Source organism: Oryx dammah, unplaced genomic scaffold (genome assembly GCF_014754425.2).
Source record: "Oryx dammah isolate SB20612 unplaced genomic scaffold, SCBI_Odam_1.1 HiC_scaffold_27, whole genome shotgun sequence".
NCBI classification, from domain to species: domain Eukaryota; kingdom Metazoa; phylum Chordata; class Mammalia; order Artiodactyla; family Bovidae; genus Oryx; species Oryx dammah.
Window position 1 is genome coordinate 99,607,951 of NW_024070211.1, and position 15,931 is coordinate 99,623,881.

The 15,931-nt window shown below is 39.5% G+C and overlaps 1 protein-coding gene across 1 annotated transcript in view; it reads right to left on the reverse strand.

Moving 5' to 3' along the window:
- PLA2R1 (phospholipase A2 receptor 1) overlaps positions 1 to 15,931 on the reverse strand; it is a 125,459-nt gene that overhangs the window by 84,925 nt on the left and 24,603 nt on the right. The window contains exon 4 of the mRNA XM_040229192.1: positions 4,145 to 4,318. Within this exon, the coding sequence (XP_040085126.1) occupies positions 4,145 to 4,318 (174 nt within the window). The remainder of the gene's footprint in view (positions 1 to 4,144; positions 4,319 to 15,931) is intronic.

A 15,931-nucleotide genomic window follows, 5' to 3' on the forward strand; every position in this document is an offset into this window, starting at 1 on the left:
TCTAGAGCGTGAAGGAGAAAGTGCCCAGGGCCAGTCCTAGAAAGTGCCCCTCTGTCTTCCTTCTTTGGCTATGTGTGTCTGGCGGCCTCAGTCTGGAGGCTCAGGACTCTAGTATGCTGAGGCCACCTCAGGCCTTGAACAAGAGGAATAGGAAGAAATGCTATTAAATCTGTATAATGGGTATGTGTGTATACAGACATGAGTTTTCCACGTTTCATAATTTTTGCACTCTTGAAACATTTCACAGTTAAAAAATTGAACAATTTAGGGGACCTTTTTTGTTTTTTAGGAATCTGGCAAGGGAGAAGAAAGCAGATTAAGTATTATTAGTTTTGGGAGGCAAGTCTTCAAATTTAAGGTATGCTGAAGGAGATCAGCCCTGGGATTTCTTTGGAAGGAATGATGCTAAAGCTGAAACTCCAGTACTTTGGCCACCTCATGCGAAGAGTTGACTCACTGGAAAAGACTCTGATGCTGGGAGGGATTGGGGGCAGGAGGAGAAGGGGACGACCAAGGATGAGATGGCTGGATGGCATCACTGACTCGATGGACGCAAGTCTGAGTGAACTCTGGGAGTTGGTGATGGACAGGGAGGCCTGGTGTGCTGCGATTCATGGGGTCGCAAAGAGTCGGACACGAATGAGCGACTGAACTGAACTGAACTGAACTGAGCTGAACTGAAGCAAGCAGGGAGATGGCTCCCCAGTTAAGAAGTGGGAGCTGTCTGGCCAAGAGGAGAGTATTATCCCAGGGACCATGGTATCCAGAGCAATCAGTAGCAGGTAGGGCCATGAGCTGTGCAAATGCTTCTTCAGCTGGAGGTGGGAGAGTGTCTCCTTGGCAGGCCAACCCTGTGGCCTCTGCTCCTAACTACTGTGCCACAGCTCCTCCTTTTTAATTCAATGCCATTTTTGTTATAAATGCTACATAGAAACATGTGCATTGACATGGCTGTGTAGAAAAATATGGTTATCAAAATTACAGAATTAGAGGAAATTTTTCTTTGATTTTTTTCTTCCTGTGTATGTGAACTTTAAAAAAAATTATTCTAGAATAAACACGTGCTACTTGTGCTATAAAATTTGGGGTAAAAAAACTAGTGTCAGAGGCTTTAGTGAAAGTAACTAATTTTGCAACACTTTTAAATGTTGCCATTTAATCTTTTCATCTGTAAAGCAGGGCATTGATCCCTTATGATTATCTGCTTCAGAACTCAATTTCTTCTGAGCCAGATGCAGGGGCCCTGCCTGAGGCTGAGACCCTGACAGATAAGAATTATAAATAGGGTGCCTGTCTGTCCCAGTTTGCCTGGAAAATTCATGGCTTATGCTGGTAGTTCCAGAATAAGTATTAATGGCAGCCCCCTTTACTCTCGAAAGGGTCTCAGTTGGGATGATCAATTGCATGGTCACCCAGGTTGCAAAGATTAGTGAATTCACATCACAAGGCTGCAGAGCCTTCTGTGATAGGGCATCTCAATACAACAGTGGGAAACTAGAACCGAAACCTTTAAGGAAAGAGAAAAAGGTGTTTTATCATTTGGAGATCCCCTAAATCACTGCACAGCATAACATTCATGAGCCCTGCCCTTCCAAGATTCTGTGGCATAAACATGAGTCTCTTCTTAAAGTCTATTTGGTTCGTCCTTCCAATAGCTTTGTTGTTGTTGTTGTTTAGTTGCTAAGTCATGTCTGACTCTTTGCTACCCTGTGGAAATAGCCCGCCAGGATCCTCTGTTCATGGGATTTCCCAGGCAAAAATACTGGAGTGGGTTGCCATTTCCTTCTCCAAGGAATCTTTCCAACTCAGGGATTAAACCTGAGTCTCCTGCTTTGCAGGCGGATTCTTTACCACTGAGCCACCTGGGAAGACCACCATTTGATTAAATCATCTATCTGCTGTCATCATAACAGGAGGGAAAATGGAAGATGGATTGATAAGATGAAGACATTTCCACATTTCATACTGGGGCAAGTGCCAAGTGATACTTTCAAGTAACCTACTTTAAATATCTAAGCATTAATTATTCTTATCTTAGAGTTATTTTGAATAACCTCTCTGTTTTAACAATACATAGAAAATCATTGTGTAATTTATAAGCTGTGTTTAGAAGTACGAAAATAGTCTATTTAGCTTCACAAGTAAATGGGCTTACAATTCTATAATAATAAATTCAAATTTAAATTTCTTTGGCTATTTCTTGGCATTTGTGGCAGCTTGAATAATTCCTTGTAACATGGCTAATGTTCATCAGCAATTAACAAGAAACAGTAGACTATTCTCATCATTAAAAAATACCTTAGTCAAAACAAGCTTCCATCTTTATGAAAAGACTTCTGTTTTCCCAATCTCCAAAATCTAATCATAAAATTGTGGTATTTAAATCAAAGTCTCTGACATATCTTATTTATTTCATCTTTATTCAAGTTTGATGAGGAAGTCCAAACCCTCTTATTAGATATTCCAGCAATTAAAATAGATAACAATTATAATTCATAAATAGTACCCAAAGTTTTCTATGAATACCATTAAAGGCTAATATTGATACTGGAAATGGGTGTTTTCCTGCAATATGACTCACTCAAGTTGAGTTTCCGTGATAATTTCCCACTTTTGCATGTCTGTGGGGAAAGCGGCCGATATATACTGTTCACACATCTGTAACAATTCTTCTGGAAGGTATTAATGACTTTCAAAAGCCTTAAAATATGCTTCCCCTTCCACCCAGTGAAGCCACTACTACAAACTTACAGAGAAATAATTGGGGATCAAAAAAAGGTATGTGCAGGGATGGTTTTCAATAGTGATAAAGAAATAAATAAAAACAAAGAATTTTATCCACCTATCCCTATCTAATATTGGAGATTAGCTAAATATATTATCACTAACTTGAATCACTGTGTAACCACTGAAGCTTATAATGTAGATCTCTATTTCTAGACATGGACAGATGTTCATTATACATGTAAATTACATAAGCATTTGTACCCATAGTTGCTGTTAGGTGGTCAGTACACACTGAGTGTTCGTTATGTGTGCCAGATACTTTTCTAAAAATTCACCTGCACTATAACATGTACTCCACACTGCCAAAAAGTAGGCATTGTTATTATTTTCATTTAATAGAGGGGAGAAGTTGAGGCACAGAGAGGTTATCTCTTTAGCCCTGCTAGTAAGTGATGGAGGTGGGATTCATACCCACACAGGTGGCTCTTTGGTCCCAGCTCCCAACCTCTGCACAACTGCCTCATGTTTTTATTCAATATCATTTTCCATAGATACTGTGGATGTACGCATACCTGCATTTATGTGAGTTTTTCGCGGGGAAAAAAAAACATAGTTATCTTTGGATTGTGGAACTATGAGAGATTTTTCTTTTGTTTTTCTTTCGTATACTTGAACTTTTAAAATTATTCTAGAATAATTTTATTATTGTTATTCTAGAATAAATATATGCAATATAATTTGAAAAAAAGTCAGAAACTTTTAATGAAAGTGGCTAATTTTGTGACACTTTCAAATGTTTCCCAAAAGATTGAAATTGCTCTATGTAAATATCCAGAAACATTTAACCTATAAAAGAGAAATAAGAAGAGAGTTTAGGTGAGAGGTAAAAAAAACAAGACCCAACTCATTAGCACTCTTTTGACAGTTTATGTTATTATTGTATAGTGTTAGTTAACATGTGTGTACCTTTGCTTTTCCAATCAAATTTTAAGTTATTTGGCATCCACCGGAAAGCCTACTACATACTACACGTAGTGACAGACAGTTAAGATTTTGTTTAATTAGTAAACAGCTTATGTATTAATGGAAACAGAATGGCTCCACCAAAGGAGGAATTCGGACTTAACTTCAGAAGTCTCCCATAGTCACTTGTTAGAGCTGCAGGTTCTCCTAGGTCCCTTGCTGTGAGCTCAACTTGTTTTTTCCGAGGTGGAGAACACGAGAAATGGTCAGGTGTCACATGGAATGGCCCAGGGTTCAGGGTAAACTTCTGGGCATGACTTTGGACCATGTTAATAAAAGAATATTTTCCAAGGGACTTTTTTTTTCCAGAAGACATCTTGGCATACATGGACATAACTGTAAACAACATCATTTTAATTGTACCAACATCAGTGTGCATTATACACCTACTTACTCCTTATGAAATTTTCTTCAGTTTCATCTGCAATGCTTAATAAAGCACCTCCTTGCATCTGGCATGAAGAATGAGCCTCGCTCCAGGACAGGGAGGAAAGCAGGTTGAATTGATAGCAAATGCGTGAATGGAGATCCTTCTCCCAGACCGCATCGCAGCCCACCTCTGTGGATGCTGAAAACAAAATCCATTAGAACTTTATAACCTTATTTTATCTATACAGTGATATACTTCTGAGAATAATTTGTATGGCATGATTCCAACTTGTAATTCCTAAAACTTCAGTGCTCTTATCTATTCTTGATTAGGTTTTTATGACAAAAATCTGTATTGTTTTCCCACTGGCACTTTATGGTAAAACTTGTTCAAGATTTAAAGGAAATTCAATAAATTATCAATATAGAAGCTCTGACCCTTTCTGGGAAAATGATAGTAGCCATTTTTAAGAGAAGTAAATATAAGTGAAGTATTTCTGAAAATAACATCTGAATTCTTTAAAAAGCAGACAGAACTTTATACTGAAAACTGTATAAATTGAAATATTTATTTAAGATAGATGCAAATAGTCTTTCAGGAGGCTTTTCCCCGCAAATACCAAAACACCAGACAGACTAAAAGGGATAAAGCAGAAACAGGAGTCTCTAATGAACAAAAGTTTTCAAATAAGCACTGAAAACAGGAACATTGCTATTTAGTTTTAGAAAGTTCTTTCACTGCAAATCAACTTCTGTGGTTGTTCAGTTGCAAGTGGTGTCCGAGTCTTTGCGACACCATGGACTGCCAGGCTCCTCTGTTCTCTACTTATAATTCAGTTTTTAAAATGTTTTAAAAGTCATTCAATCAAAAGAAGGAAAAACAAAATCCCCTTGCAAAACACTGGCCAAGCGTTGAGTAGTTTGCTTAAAAGTAAATTTAATAAAGTATGAAACATGGATCTGAAATCTGAAGTTTCTTAAAATGACAGAAAATAAAAGTTAAAGTACTTTTGATGAAATTTTAAATCAAAGCCCAAGGTAAACCTAAGCAGTCATAGTAATTACCTGAAATCAAACTCAGCCAAAAATTTTCAGAATGTAGACAGTGTGAACCGTGCAACAGCAAGAGAGTAACTTATGGTCAGGCAATCTGCTAAAATCTAGAACAATCTTTCCCAAAGTGCAGTCCACAGACTATCACAATTTCAGGAGCTCCCCAAGAGAAGCTGGGATGTAGTGCATACATAACCTCCTCCGGGGAATTCGTAATGTACACTAGCATATTCGAGGCTCTGAGAAGCTCTCTAATAAAGAAAAGGCTTGCTTTTAATTCACTATACTGCAAACTTATTTGACAATATGAAATCTTTTTTGTTTGCTTTCTTTTTGACACAGTGCTTAGTTAGATGGCTCCCTTGGGAATGCAGAAGTTTGTTTTCATGTCTGGTTGCAATGTGCCTTCCCCAGTACTGAGTTAGTGAATGAGAAGTTATTAAACATAAATATATTAAATCTGAGATTGTCTACCGAGTTCTGTGACCTACACATGTATTTATAGAAGGATCCAAGATTGAAGGAGGGCAGAAGACAAGTCTATATCACCAAGGAAAATGTGTAGGAAAGGAGGAGAAGGGAAGGAGGATGCTTCTAGTAATCATCTTGCTCTGATGTTTGAAATTTCCACATTGAGCCTGAGTCCTTAGAGACCATTTCCAGTTAAAAAGCTATGCCATCTGTGAGATGGGACAACATGCTAAGCATTATCAGACTTCATTTTAGCCCTATTAATCCTGTGTGAGAGCTGAGTCCATGAGAGAGGAGCAGGCGGGTGCTTCATTGTGCATGAAAATCATTTAGCAGACTTCTGAAAAAAAAAAAACACAGATTCCTGGTTCTAGTTCTCAGAGATTCTGAATGGGTAGATCTGGGGTGGGATTCAGAAAACTGACTTGCAAACATATTCTTCATGCAGATGGTCCACATTCTAATGCAGATGGACCACAGGGCAAATACTGGGAAACTCAGGCTTGAAAGAAAACATCTGAAGCACTTCCTAAGAAGAGCAGGTACAAATAGCCCCTGGCTACCAGAGGATACTAGGAGGTCAGAAGACGAGACTGGAGAGAATGTCAAAGGAGAGATCTGGGTACATGGTACCTGCCTCTTGTCTCCTGCCTTGGGGAAAGATTCGATAATGAGTCCTAACTATAAGCCTCCAGGATAAGCCATGACAGGATAAGAAAAGGCCTGATGACACTTCAGTCGATCTTGTTCCCATTTTTGCCAAAAACTGGCAAGGAAAGGTCCTAGCCTTTCAACAGCACATGGATTGAGCTACATAAACACAGCCTTTGGCAGAAACCTGAATTCTGTATAGCAAAGCCTGAATTCAATACCTTAAACAGTTAAGATAAAAGGCTTGCAGGTGATCCTGTCTGTGCCACAAATTGCACAGCTCAGTTTTGTTAGTTTTTCCTTGGCTTGGTATTATCTGTGCTAATTCTTAAGGTTAATCAAAAGGAATGTCTCAAATGTTTGCAACAAATACCCCCAATCTTCTAACAAGTCAGTCCACCTGTCAGTGACATTTGGTTTGAACTAAATATAAGAATGTATACTTCTACGCAGTCAGTCCTCTCTTTGCTCCTCTGGATGGCTTGCGTATCACTCCACAAATCTTATTTGAGGATCTTATGGCAGCAAATGCAGCGAAAGTGCCACCCTGGGCCTGGGCACTGTGACGTGCTCCTCTGATCTCCCTTCAGGACCAAGCTTTATTTCCCCACCTGCCAGCAGACACCTCTCCTTCAACGACTGCCTTGGCTGACGAGGCTCATTGCCCTGCGTCACTCTCCCTTCTCAAGAGCAGCTTGCAAACCATGATGGTCACCACAGAGCTATAAGACCCCTACTCTCACCCCAACCAGGGCCAAATACAGCTTGAGAACTCCTTGTGGGTCAGTGTGGGGGTCACCAGTCCTGCACCACAGGTCCTGAGCAACCCTGCTGTCTTCCTTTCCTTTCCATATGTATCCAGCCTGAGACTACTCCCCAAGAGACCTCCTGCAGGCTCATCTTGGCCTCTAAGACTACTTCCCAGAGGTTTCCATCTTGGCATGAGACATCTGCATGTGTTTACTCTTAATCCTCTTGCTTTTTTCATAACGAATTTTTATTTTCAAGCCACTGAGAAAACAAGATTGAAAGCTGGTACTCTTACTTTTTTCTCCAAAAATTCTAAAGTAAACCATCATATTTCTTTGCATCTTTGGTTGTCTTTATATCATCTCTTCTGTCACTAAATTATGAGCTCCTTGAAAGAAACAACTATGTCATATATATCTTTGTATCTCCTATTAATTGAAGAAAGATGGCCAAAAGTCTTTTTTGCAAGATGTCATAAGTAAGAGATTTTTCCCCTTTTCAAAACACACCTCCCTTCTAATGAACTGAAGTGTATTCAAGTCAATACTGATTTTATTATAGATTATGACTGAGATGCAGCCGTTTCTCCTTCTCTATTAGTATGGCTTTTTTTGTCTTCCCTAAGGACACAGCTTTATCATTGTCCCAGGTGTAGGCTTTCTCGCCACTTTAAAAAATGGTTGAATTCTTACAAAGCAAACAAACAAACAAAAAAAAAACACATACTATTACAGCAACTCCAAGCTACAAAGCTACTTTTTTCTCTCTCTTTGGTCTTTCACGTACTCAGCATGTAGTTACTGAATATCTGTTCCCTGCAGAGCATGTTGGTAGTAAATCTCCTGTAAAAGGGATACTGAACCAAGTCAGGACTTCCTGCTCCCAGTGCCTTACATGCTCCTTGGTAGCCCTGATCACGGTTGAAATTAAATGATGCATTATGTGATTGCTTATAAAATTAAGTATCAGGAAAGCAAGTACCATGTTCCATCTTTTTCATGTTATTCCCCGTCAGTGCCTAAAGATAGTTGGGTAAGGAGACTATGATATCAAAGGAAGAGGAGAAGCGGTGGCCACAAAAGAAAGAAGAAAACTAGTAGGCATGGGCTCCAGAAACCCAAGGAAAGGGATGATGTCAGTTTTTTTACTTATTGTCGAATCTTGGAGTACAGTGAGAACTAAGTCATTAGTGACTTTCTGAAGCCTGTTTCAGCAGATTAACCCAATCATTTGCCTGCTCTGTGCCTGCATCCAACTGATGAGCACTGCCAAGAAAAGTCATCTGATTGATTCATTATCAACCACCCCTGATACTTCCTGGAGACGTGACCAGTTTTCTCAAGTAAGCTTGCTCTCCCAGCAGCCACTGTGTTCATTTCACACCTTTCCTGTTGTCCAAACTTCTCATGCCTTCTTCCAAGTCCACAGCTCTGGACTGGTTACTCCTCATATTCCCCATCACTTAATCCGTCAACCTTCTTGGACCTGTACTATGCTCTCTTTCTTCTCTCCTACAGAGAAGCTGTTTTTACATCCATAAAAGGCTAGTCCATCCATCCAGGACCTGGACCCTACTTCCTTCTACCTTCTGAGAGACCATGTTTATTTCACCAATTGTTTCACTTTCCTGCACCTTCAACCTGTTTCTCTTTGATCATTTCCAGATGCACTCAAAGACGACTTAGTGTCTGTCACTCTTAACAAACAAGAAACAAAAAAACTCCTTCCCTTGGCTGCCCCATCCCAGTCTCTGCCTTTCTCTACCCCTGTTAATCACATAGTTTCATACATATGCTGTCTCCAATTTCTCATCTCCCATTTACTCTTAAAAAAAAAATAGTTTTGCTGAGATACAATTAACATGCCATTTAAAGTATATAGTTCAATGGTTTTTAGTATATTCAAAGCATTGTGCAGCCATCACCACAATCAAGTTTAGAACACTTTTGTAGAAACCCAGTATCCATTAGCAATCACTCCCCACTTTTCCCTCAGTCCTCACCCCTACTCCTAGCCCGAGACAACCACTAAACTAGTTTCTGTCTCTATAGATTGGTTTATTCTGAAAATTTCACATAAATGGAATTATACTGTGTGGTCTTTTTGTGACTGGGTTCTTAGCATAATGTGTCCAAGGGCCATCCATGCTGTAGCATGTACGAGTAGTTCATTTCTTTATATGGCCCAATAATATCCCATTGTATGGGTATACTATGTGTTATTAATGTATTCATCAGTAGATAGACATTGGGTTGTGTCTATTTTTTGGCTATTATAAATAATGTTGTTATAAGCATTTGTGTGCAAGTTTTTGTGTGGGCATGTGTTTTCATTTCTCCTGGATAATTAGCTAGGAGAATTGCAGGTCATATGGTAACCCAATATTTACCCTTTATAGACTGTTTTCCAAAGCAGCTGTATCCTTTTACAATCCTTCCAGCAGTGTATCAAAGTTCCAATTTCTTTACATTCTTATCAGCACTTGTTCTTTTAGTCTGTCTTTTTGATTGTAGCCATCCTGTGAGATGTAAAGTGGTATCTCACTGTGGTTTTTGTTTTAATTTCCCTAATGGCTGATGATACTGAGTGCTTTTCATTGGTTATTGGCCATTTGTCAATCTTTTTTTTTTTTTTTTTAAGAAATGTCTATTCAGACAATTTTTCCCCATTTTAAAATTGGGACTTTGTCTTTTTATTGAGTTATAAGCTTTCTTTATATATTCTAGATATAGGTCCTTTATTAAATATCTGATTTGCAAATATTTTATCCTATTTTGTGGGTTGTCTTTTCACATTCTTGATTGTGTCCTTTGAAATACAGAATTTTTAATTTTGCTGAAGTTCAGTTTATCTATTTTTTTCTTTTGTTGCTTTCATTTTGATGTCATATCTAAGAATTCATGAAAATTTTCCCCTATGTATTCTTCTAAGAAGAATGAGTTTTAGTAAGCTCAGGGAGTTGGTGATGGACAGGGAAGCCTAGCGTGCTGCAGTCCATGGGGTCGTAAAGAGTCAGACATGACTGAACTGACTGACCAATTCTTCTAACTGACTGACCAATTCTTCTAACAGTTTTATAGTCTTATCTCTTCCATATAAGTTTTCAAAATCTATCTTGAGTTAGTTTTTTATATGGTGATAGACAAGTTCAATTTTATTCTTTTGAATGTGAATATCCAGTTTCCCTGTACCATTTTTTGAAAAGACTATTCTCTCCCCATTGAATTGTCTTGGGATCCTTGTCAGAAATCAATTAATCATAAGTGTGGGTCTCTCAGTTTTATTCCATTTTGACAATTGTCTTGATTAGTGTTGCTTTCCATAAGTTTTGAAATTGAGAAATCTAAGTCCTCCAACTTTTTTTCTTCTTTTTCATGATTATTTTGGCTCCTCTAGGTCCTTTGAATTTCCATATAAATTTTAGGAAGAGAGTGTCAATTTCTGCAAAGGAGTCAGCTAGGATTTGATAGAGATTGCTGTAGTAGTGCCATCTTACCAATAAAAAGCCTTCTGATCACATGAACATGGGATGTCTTTCCATTTATTTAATTTTCTTTAATTTCTTTCAATGTTTTGTAGTTTTTAGATGTAAGTTTTTCATGTCATTTGTTAAATTTTTCCTAAGTATTTTATTATTTTGGATGTTAGGATAAATGGACTTCTCTCTCTTTTTTTGATTTGTTTTCTTAATCTAATTTATGGATTGTTTATTGCTATGTATTAAAGTACAGTTGACTTTTGTATACAGCTCTTGTATCCTGTGAATGAGTTTATTGGTTATAGTAGTTTTTTAGTGGATTCTTTGGAATTTTATACATCCAAGATCATGATATCTGCAAAGAGAGATAGTGTTACATCTCCCTTTCCAATCTGGAACAGGGACCATGCTTTGAGAAACACTGAGATAAAGTTGGAGAAGATTGGATGGGAGGCTCCAGAGTCCAGGTGGGGAGATTCACCCTCAGTAGGAGGATGACCACTATTGCTTGGGAGGGAGAAAATAGAGATGGATCCAAACCACGGTAGGCTTAAAGAGCAGGCCTGTGAGCAGGAAGTTGTCAAAACTTCCCCTCTGAGGGATCCTATTTTCTTCGAAATTGCCCCTTAAGAGTTTGGAAGGAGAAGGTAGGGCAAGGTTAGAAAGTCAGGGGAGAAAAAAGATTTATATGGCCCTTTGGGGAGTGAGATAGAAGCTTGAGAAGAGAGATATAATAACACTGCTGACGAAGCAGAGGTTGGAAGTCTTACATCTAAATTGGTACCAATCTGCTCTATGATTCAAATTACTGATAAAAACTGTACCAGGTGAATGAGGTTGCAGAGCAATGAGCCTGCCAGGCTCCTCCATCCATGGGATTTTCCAGACAAGAATACTGGAGTGGGTCGCCATTTCCTCCTCCAGGGGATCTTCCTGACCCAGGGATCAAACTCGTGTTTCCTGTGTCTCCTGCACTGCAGGCAGATTCTTTAATGCTGAGCCACTGGGGGAAGCCTTCACCCAAAGGCTGGTATCCTAAAAATATCTCAAACTAACTAAGCCTGACTCTCCAGCTGTGTAAGATATACAATCAGGACAGATACAGTATGACTCAGAATCACCTCTAAATAAAACCAGAGAGATTCCTTTATGTCATCCTTGTTCCTGAAGATCTATAGCAACAGAAATTTTATCACATCCCTCCCTGCTCATGTGTTTTAGGATGTGTTTATTGGGACTAAATTTACACTATGTTCACTTACAATCAACTTTTTAAAAATAAAGGCATTATTTTACATTGAGATAGTAAAAAATTTCTGAATAAGAAAGATGAGATACAGTAGTATGAATCTTTGCTTTAATCTCTCTGTCCTGTCCACTTTCTGACCCCGTGGAAAAAGCAATCAGCATGCTCAGATTCCAGTCTCTGGCACATTATTTTGAGTTACGTTGGCCACCAGGAACCAAAAGTAAAAGAAAGGAAGAAAATTGGAACTGTAATTTAGCGCTGTACAAATAAACATTCTCTCTGCTGGTTTTGTAAAGGGCGAGAGAGTTGGAATCTGGCAGGCTGTCGAGGATGTTTCTGAACTGTAGGAAGCTGAACAAATAGATAGTCCAAGGATCTAAAAGCCCTGGGCACCACTAAACCCAGGCTTCCACATGGGAAACCATAATTGGCTAAAAGTGACAGAGGATGGTGACAGTGCTCTTTGGAGAATCTCAAGGAGACTGCTGCTGCTGCTAAGTCGCATCAGTTGTATCCGACTCTGTGTGACCTTATAGACGGCAGCTCACCAGGCTCCTCTGTCCCTGGGAGACTCCAGGCAAGAACACTGGAGTGGGTTGCCATTTCCTTCTCCAATGCATGCAAGTGAGAAGTGAAAGTGAAGTCACTCAGTCGTGTCCAACTCTTAGCGACCCCATGGACTGCAGCCTACCACGCTCCTCTGTCCATGGGATTTTCCAGGCAAGAGTACTGCAGTGGGGTGCCATTTCCTTCTCCATCAAGGAGACTAGTATAGTTTAAAAAATAGTATTAGGGCTATGTGAAATACATCTTACTTTTATTAATATTTGCTTATTTACTTCCCTAAAAAATTTTTATTGTAAGATGTTTGAGTTACAATATTGTGCTGGTTTCTGCCATACATCAACATAGATCCGTCATATGTATACATATATCCCTCCCTCTTGAGCCTTCTTCCCACTAATGGAGAGAGTAGCATAGAAACAGATACAGTAACATATCTAAAATAGATAGCCAGTGGGAATTTGCTGTATGACTCAGGAAACTCAAACCAGGGCTCTGTTTATTTACTTTTAATAATGACATCTATTGGAGATGGAAATGGAAAGAGAAGATGATGTAAAAAATGTGACATCAGACTCAAGGATCTAAGGAGTATAGGGATTACATGCACATATTCCTCCACACAGACATTCAGATTCAGATAGAGAAGGCTAGTGATCTGACGGTTAATAAATAATGAAATACTTCCATGCTGATTGGTGAAGAGCTGCTCTCCTGAGCTCATCCAGTGCTTCTTGCTGCCTCAGCATCCCCTCACATTACAGCAGATAAGGGGCTAATACCAGTAGTGGGTGTCCAGGGCTCCAAGCCTCCACATTAAGGTCTCCACTTGAATTGGCCAATAGCCCATACCAAACTGGTTGCTAAATGTCTTAATATCACCCCTGTATATAGATGTTATGTGGAATTACTCGCATGTTATGAATTGTCTGATGAAGAATTATCGGCCACAGGATCACCTGGGCCATTTGTCAAAAATGCAAATGCTCATTGCATCTCCAGGACTGGACAAGGATCTACATTTTAAACTACATGATTCTACAGCGTCCTATCAAATGTAGTCTGCATTTCCAGGCATGGAACAAATCTGTCTGTCCTGTATTCCATCTGGGCCAAGTTCTTTGGAGAGAGGGATCTAGGTCCTAACACTATGCTTAATTTAGTGCTGGTGACAAAGACGATAAAGAGGAAGGATCGTTGATTCAGAAGCACATGTTGAGAGGATGTTAGACCTAATGGTGACATGATGGTGGTGGTGATCCTGGTGAGCACCAGGTACTATGATAAGTAGCTTAGATGCATTATCTAATGAAACTGATCACATGGACCACAGCCTTGTCTAACTCAGTGAAACTGTGAGCCATGCCATGCAGGGCCACCCAAGACAGACAGGTCATGGTGGAGAGTTCTGACAAGACGTGGTCCACTGGAGAAGGAAATGGCAGACCACGTTAGGATTCTTGACTTGAGAACACCATGAACAGTTACAAAAAGGCAAAAAAATAGGACACTGAAAGATGAACTCCCCAGGTTGGTAGGTGCCCAATATGCTACTGGAGAAGAGTGGAGAAATAACTCCAGAAAAAATGAAGAGATGGAGCCAAAGCGAAAACAACACCCAGTTGTGGATGTGACTGGTGATGGAAGTAAAGTCCAATGCTGTAAAGAACAATATTGCATAGGAATCTGGAATGTTAGGTCCATCAGTTCAGTTCATTTCAGTCACTCAGTCGTGTCCGACTCTTTGCGACCCCATGAACTGCAGCACGCCAGGCCTCCCTGTCCATCACCAACTCCCGGGGTTTACCTAAACTCATGTCCATGGAGTCGGTGATCCCATCCAACCATCTCATCCTCTGTTGTCACCATCTCCTCCTGCCCTCAATCTTTCTCAGCATCAGGGTCTTTTCAAATGAGTCAGCTCTTCGCATGAGGTGGCCAAAGTATTGGAATTTCAGCTTCAACATCAGTTCTTTCAATGAACACCCAGGACTGATCTCCCTTAGGATGGACTGGTTGGATCTCCTTGCAGTCCAAGGGACTGTCAAAAGTCTTCTCCAACACCATGAATCAAGGTAAATTGGACGTGGTCAAACAGGAGATGGCGAGAGTGAATGTCAACATGTTAGGAATCAGTAAACTAAAATGGACTAGAATGGGTGAATTTAACTCAGATGACCATTATATCTACTATTGTGGGCAAGAATCCCTTAGAAGAAATGGAGTAGCCGTCATAGTCAACAAAAGAGTCTGAAATGCAGTGCTTGGATGCAATCTCAAAAATGATGAATGATCTCTTCATTTCCAAGGCAAACTATTCAATATCACAGTAATCCAAGTCTATGCCCCAACCAGTAATGCTGAAGAAGCTGAAGTTGAACGGTTCTATGAACACCTACAAGAGCTTCTAGAACTAACACCCAAAAAAGATGTCATTTTCATTATAGGGGACTGGAATGCAAAAGTAGGAAGTCAAGAAATACCTGGAGTAACAGGGAAATTTGGCCTTGGTGTACAAAATGAAGTTGGGCAAAGGCTAACAGAGTTTTGCCAAGAGAACACACTGGTCATAGCAAGCACCCTATTCCAACAACATAAGAGAAGACTATGTACATGGACATCACCAGATGATCAATACCAAAATCAGATCGATTATATTCTTTGCCGCCAAAGATGGAGAAGCTCTATACAGTCAGCAAAAAACAAGCTGACTTGTCTGTGGCTCAGATCATGAACTCCTTATTGCAAAATTCAGACTTAAATTGAAGAAAGTAGGGAAAATTACTAGACCATTCAGGTATGACCTAAATAAAATTCCTTATGATTATACAGTGGAAGTGACAAATATATTCAAGAGATTAGATCTGATAGACAGAGTACCTGAAGAACTATGGATGGAGGTTCGTGACATTGTACAGGAGACAGTGATCAAGATCATTCCCAAGAAAAGAAATGCAAAAAGGCAAAATGGTTGTCTGAGGGGGCCTTACAAATAGCTGAGAAAAGAAGAGAAGCTAAAGGCAAAGGAGAAAAGGAAAGATATACCCATTTGAATACAGAGTTCCAAAGAACAGCAAGGAGAGATTAGAAAGCCTTCCTCAGTGATCAATGCAAAGAAATAGAGGAAAACAATAGAATGAGAAAGACTAGAAATCTCTTCAAGAAAATTAGAGATACCAAGGGAATATTTCATGCACAATAGGCACAATAAAGGACAGAAATTGTATGGACTTAACAGAAGCAGAAGGTATTAAGAAGAGGTGGCAAGAATACACAGAAGAACTGTACAAAAAAGACCTTCATAACCCAGATAACCATGATGATGTGATCACTCACCTAGAGCCAGACATCCTGGAATGTGAAGTCAAGTGGGCCTTAGGGAGCATCACTACGAACAAAGCTAGTGGAGGTGATGGAATTCCAGCTGAGCTATTTCAAATCCTAAAAGATGTTGCTGTGAAAGTGTTGCACTCAATATGCCAGCAAATTTGGAAAATGCAGCAGTGGCCACAGGAATGGAAAAGGTCAGTTTTCATTCCAATGCCAATGAAAGGCAATGCCAAAGAATGTTCAAAATACCGCTCAATTGCACTCAT